General features: G+C 45.4%; 1 protein-coding gene across 5 annotated transcripts in view; it reads left to right on the top strand.

The window, feature by feature from the left end:
• Nucleotides 1–381: 381 nt before the first annotated feature.
• The window catches only part of CD46 (CD46 molecule), a 60,751-nt gene continuing 55,132 nt past the window's right edge, over nucleotides 382–6,000 (top strand). For 4 of the 5 annotated variants that reach the window (XM_066361844.1, XM_066361840.1, XM_066361841.1 and 1 more), the window contains exon 1: nucleotides 382–621. In XM_066361844.1, coding sequence (XP_066217941.1) covers nucleotides 498–621 — 124 coding nt within the window. In that variant the 5' untranslated portion in view covers nucleotides 382–497. Of the gene's footprint in view, nucleotides 622–719; nucleotides 981–6,000 lie in introns of those variants that run through there. The other variant, XM_066361845.1, reaches the window with a different exon arrangement.

Here is a 6,000-nt window from a genome sequence, read left to right as displayed (position 1 = left end):
TTATTCTGCCATCCAGGGTTTCCGAACAGGCGCAACGATGACTCCGCCGGCTCTTGTTTCCTTTCTAACCTTCCGGAGTGAAATGGTAACTGCCCTTTAAGGGTGGTGGCAGTGAAACACAAATTCCCGCAAACAACGGCGGTGCTTCCGGGTAGCTAAGCAGATGGATCAGCGCCGCGGGTGCGGGCGGAGCCTGAGCTGTCAGCGGGTGGGGGTGGGTGGCCGCTGTCAGCGGGTGGGGGTGGGTGGCCGCGGCCAGGCCACTCTCCGCTCCCTCCAGCGCTAAGGCGATTCCAGAGAACCGAGGCCACAGCCCGCAGTCCGCAGATTGGCCCCTCCGCCCAGTTAACGTCACTTCCGCTTGGGCGTGGTCCAAGCCACCCCCACCCGCAGTTCCGCACTCAACATTTTGTGAGTCTGAGGCTTGCAGGGTCTGTTATCCCCACTCCAAAGGTTGTATTCTCCGCGAGTTCTCAGGTTTTCTGCCGAGATCTCGTATGATGACGCCTTCTTGCAGGCCTCGAACGACACTTCCTCGCTGTCTCGAGAGTTCCTTTTCTTGTTGGAGCTTAGCTGCGACCGTTTTGGTGGCCCTAGTGCTCCTGCTACCCACATTCACCGGTAGGAGGCTGGAGAGGTTGTGCGCTCCGAGGGCGAACTGGAGCGGGTCGGGGAGCTGGCCGACCGGAGCCGAGGGCGGGGAGAGGTTTGTTCGATGGGTAGGGTTAGAGGCGTCTCTTGGTCCTTCGTGGTGATGCGGAGTTGGGGTGAAGGCGTGCCAGAGCTCCCCCAGGTTGTGCTGGGCGCAGATACAGGGAATTGGGGACCCTTTAGTCCCAGCGGTGAAGGCTGCTTAGTGGTCGGCTCTGAGCCGCGCGGGGCGCTGGGCGTGGCCGTAATGCGCCTGGAGCCAAACAAAAGCTTGCAGGTGTTTCGGGACTGAGCCAAGCCGGAGGGGAAGCGCAGACCCGGTGCTCAAGGTGAGAGCTTGCTCTTGAGTGCCCAGGTGGGTGGGGATGTTGCTAGGGTCCCTGCTGTGCGGGTAGGGAGTGTTTGCTTTTCCTGGGTGAGGTGATGCTTTCGCGAGTGGGGGTGTTGTGCCCGCTGGCCAGCGGAGCCGGGCAGGTGTTATACGGTGTGTGCTTTACGGAAGTGGCCATGGTGACCGTGCGGAGTGTGGGGCGAGGAAGCTCACTGCTTGCTCTGTGTGGCAGATAGAGGGCGCATGTTGAGCCCTCTGTGACTGAGGTGCCGTTTTGGAAGGGCTCGCAGTGCTTTTATACTTAGTTAACAGGTTCTTTGACCAGGCGGTGGCGCAGTGAATAGGGCGTCGGACTGGGATGCGGAGGACCCAGGTTCGAGACCCCGAGGTCGCCAGTTTGAGCGCGGCTTATCTGGTTTGAGCAAAGCTCACCACTTGGACCCAAGGTCACTGGCTCGAGAAAGGGATTACTTGGTCAGCTGTGCCCCCCCCCCCCCGGGGTCAGGGCACATATGAGAAAGCAATCAATAAACAATTACCAAATGACTTTATTTATTTGTTTGTTTGTTTGGTTGAGTTATATTTGAGGTAATATCTGTAACCAAAAAAATATTGGTTGGCAAACCTAGTAAGAAATTAGTATCCTAAGGAATGGACAATAAATAATGTTAATATGGTTTTCCCCTACACAGTCATAAACTAAAGTGAAGGCCTGTTCACTAAATTTGTTTTGTTTTTCATTGAATGGACCAAGTATATGCTAAAAAAGACATGCTTATTGTAGAAATTATACATAAAGGACGGCCATTTAATACTTTTGTGTATTTCCAACTGTCTTTATGTGCATTTGTGTTTTTAAACCTTAGTTATTTGTAGGACCCTTTTACGATCCTTATTTCACTATTTGTCTGCACCTGTAGAAACATGAAATAAATAGGGACTGTGTTTTGCTCAGTGTTGGATCCCCAGAGCCAGGCACACAGTAGCAAATAAATATTTGCTAAAATTTATTGGACCTAGCAGACAGCCCCCAAACCATAATAATATATTATAACCCAGGATAGATACTCTGGAGGGAAAAAGCACAATTCTCTTGACAGCATTTAACAAATGACTGAGTGGAAAGGAAGACTTTTGTGCTTATCAGACAGACCAAACTGCTACTTGCTGTTCCCCCAGTCTGGGAACATTCTTCTCCGGCCTCTTGTATAATTGGCTCCTTATTCAGATTCATTTGTGACCTTACCCCCTCAGAGGTACCTTCTCTGAACAAACAATCTCAGGGATACACACACTTCAGTTCAAATCATCCCTAAATTGTAGTCACCCTTCCAAAACTATGTTTTCTGTTCTCTCCCCACTGGGATATAGAAATCTGTGTGTCTTGTCATGCTTGTAGTTCTAAATGCTCATTTTTTTTTGCCTCTATATCAACACTCTTGTATAAATGTCAAGTAGCAGGAAATTAAATATAATTTAATTATGTTTAATTAAATTAAATATAAGCTGGGTATTAGAGCTCAGGAAAAAAAATTCTCCTAGGAGGGAAGAGTCTGTTATCTGTTTTCCTTAAACAAATAGCCAGATACTTCTCCAGCAAAGTGGGTTTACTCTGGAACAACAAAGAATTGCACTTCAGGACATGTGTTCTAAAGGTAAACCAAGAACAAGTCCAGAGAAAGAAGAAATGAGAGGGAACTGAAAGTGCAAGGTGTAGTGACTTCATTGGTTATATTATGGCAGTCTCTCACTGGCTGAACCTTGAATGGGCAAGGAGAAATCTTTTCTTCCTCCTGTTGAAGCAACAAAGTAGTATCACCTCTTGTGGGAGATGCACGGTGAGGTCTCTAACTGGTCATTAATGTATGTTGATTGAAATGTGCATGAGAATTTTCTAGCCTCCTGACTCCATTTTCAGTGCAGCTTCTATTTATTAATTTTCACATGCCCCTCTTTTGATGATTTTTTCCAAAATCATTGCTGATCAAGAATCGAGTTTTTCTGGATTCAGTGGCTTTTTGTTCCTTGATGACAGGAGGGACCTGTCCTGAATGTCATGTCCCACATTGGAGGAAAATATACAGATCCTAAACCTATTATCACATTTGAGTAAGAAGAGGGGTCGAGGGGGAGATCTCTCAGGAATTACCCATCTCAAGTTTGTGTTTTAGAACTGAGATCTGGCAAAGGCATATTCAGAGCTGAAAGAATTAAACAAGAGCTTTGGAAAGACATGATGCAGGTAGAAAATGTGAAGCAATTAAACAGTATTGATATTGTAAAAGAAACTGTTTGGAACAAAATGTCTTACTGATGATAAAGCCTGTAGGTTGCAAATCCAGAGACGCTATGAGTTGGGTAAGAATTTGCAGTCAGTTAATAGTCTGATCTCTGTGAATGTTGAATCTTCTAACTGGCCTGGTCTGAACATCTTGGAGAAGCAGCCTCACCAGGTGTACTCTGCATCAATTTTGGGATTTTTTTTTTTTTTTTTTTTTGTATTTTTCTGAAGCTGGAAATGGGGAGAGACAGTCAGATTCCCGCATGCGCCCGACCGCGATCCACCTGGCACGCCCACCAGGGGCACGCTCTGCCCACCAGGGGGCGATGCTCTGCCCCTCCGGGGCGTCGCTCTGCCGCAACCAGAGCCACTCTAGCGCCTGGGGCAGAGGCCAAGGAGCCATCCCCAGCACCCGGGCCATCTTTGCTCCAATGGAGCTTTGGCTGCGGGAGGGGAAGAGAGAGACAGAGAGGAAGGAGGGGGTGGGGGTAAAGAAGCAAATGGGCGCTTCTCCTATGTGCCCTGGCCGGGAATCGAACCCGGGTCCCCCGCACACCAGGCCGACGCTCTACCACTGAGCCAACCGGCCAGGGCCAATTTTGGGAAATTTTTTACCTTTAGGTCACTAGATGATGTACAGGTTCAGTCAGGATTAAGTGCTGTTTTTTAGATGTGTCACATGAACCCAGGTGTCTGTTGCCTGGCATTAGAAGAACAACCCAGTGGCGCCTTTTGTAGCAAGATTGAATAGTCTTTCTGGAAGTGTCTGTGCCAGTGATGGAAGTGTCCAGGACACACAGTGTGTTGTTTAAGATCTTCATGTCCCCGAGTGCACTATGAAAAGGTTGCGTTACCAGACATGGTTTATTTTGATAGAAGAACTTAGGCCTTTAAAATATTGAAGGAAGTATATCTCGTTTTATCAGCTGTGCATTCGGCTCTCTGTGGCTATATCAAAGGGTGAGAGTTTGAGTTTCAAAGGAGGTGGATCTGAGATTTAGAAGGACCAGTAGCAGTACTTTTGGCCAAGATATTTAGAGGATTTCTGCATATTTTGTCAATTGATTCTTAATGCTGGTCTGCACAGTGAAAGTGTTGTCAAACTGGCTGGATAGCCTGTCAAAGCACCTGACTGCTAAAATGGGTTCCCCTATCCCTATGGGTTCTGGATGAGTTCTCTAGGTAGGGATAATATTTTCCACAAGGACTTTAGCCACAGAGGAGGCAGTAGCCTATCTACAAGGGAAAGTTTCAGTTTAGTGAGAAAACATACAGACCATGACTAAAATACATTTATATCCATCAGATAGGGGAGCTGTAATCCATTTGCTGGATTGCAAACAGTCCATTAGGCAATTTAAAATGCTTGGGAGCAGTGGGATCAGGCTCTCCTGGGTTGTACTTTGGATAAGTGGGACAAGTAGTTGCTTTTTTGTGGCCTTATTAATAGTTCCCCATCAATATTGATTCATTAACAATATCATTTTGTCAATGGACCAATGGTTTAATGCATGTACAGTAGTTAGGAGTGGGGATTTTAGAGTTTCTGGCTGGACTGGGTTTTTATTTGGCTCCGTCCAGAGGTTCCTCTTTTCATCAAACCAACAATTGTTGAATTTGCAATTTTATTTTTCCTTTCCTGAGGCCAATTATCGGGCTCCTTTAGCCAGATTCTCTAAGTTATCATTTGGGGAAATATCCCTTTGAACCATACAGGAGGTTTGACAGCTGTTGGCTCCTTTGAAGGACAGAATTCCTTGTGGAAGTATCAGCAAGGTGATTTCTCTTTAGCTTCAGGAGAGTCAAGTTTAGAATGCCCTGGGATCTCATCAGTAGCTAAAGCAGCAGGTATAAGTATAGCACCCAATAATTCCTGAACATAGGGGCCATTTTTTATTTTATTTCAGCTGGAAGTAGGAAAGCCATGTTGCTTCCACAAAATTCCAACATCATGAACTAACCCGAAAGCATTAGAAGAATGCTTTCAGCAGAAATTGCCCTTGGCTTGGGTACAGGCCTTGAAGTAAGTCAGAGACAAAAATGCAGCTTCAGTTACAACAAAGGATATTGATATTGCTTATGCAGCATGACGTTTGCTATTTAGTAAGAATCATTACTGAAACAGGAGAAATGGGCCTTACTTAAAGGACTTTCTTCCAGATCTAATTTAAGGCTTCATCCTCTTCTGGGTAAGACCTTGTTTTGTCTGAGAGACTAGGTTCATACTTTTACATGACTTTTTAATTTTTTTAATTGATTATAGCAAGAGAAAGGAAGAAAGAGAGAAACATCGATTTGTTGTTCCACTTATTTGTGTACTCATTGGCTTATTCTTTGTATGTGCCTTGACCAGCGATTGAACCCACAACCTTGGTGTATTGGGACAACACTCCAACCAACTGAGCTATGCAGCCAGGACTTGCATGACTTTTGAAATCAGGTTATTCTTCTACAACTTTAGGCTGATTCCTTTGGGAACCAGGCTGTTTCTACTGAAACTGGCTGGCTGGCAGTCCACCTTCGATAATGTTAAAATACCAGTTCTAATAATAGCAGTAGTGGAATATGGGTTCATATTAAGCTAAGTATAACTATTTTGACATGAAAGAAATTTAAGACTCTAATAAAGGGAAATATCTATGACCAAACCAATGAAAAAAATTGAATACAGGCAAAAACAAGAAAAAATTATGATTTGCAGATATCTCTGGAATAAATTAGCTCAACAGTAAAAAAA

Source organism: Saccopteryx leptura, chromosome 2, assembly GCF_036850995.1.
Source record: "Saccopteryx leptura isolate mSacLep1 chromosome 2, mSacLep1_pri_phased_curated, whole genome shotgun sequence".
NCBI lineage: Eukaryota > Metazoa > Chordata > Mammalia > Chiroptera > Emballonuridae > Saccopteryx > Saccopteryx leptura.
This window is presented reverse-complemented; position numbering and strand designations above follow the sequence as displayed.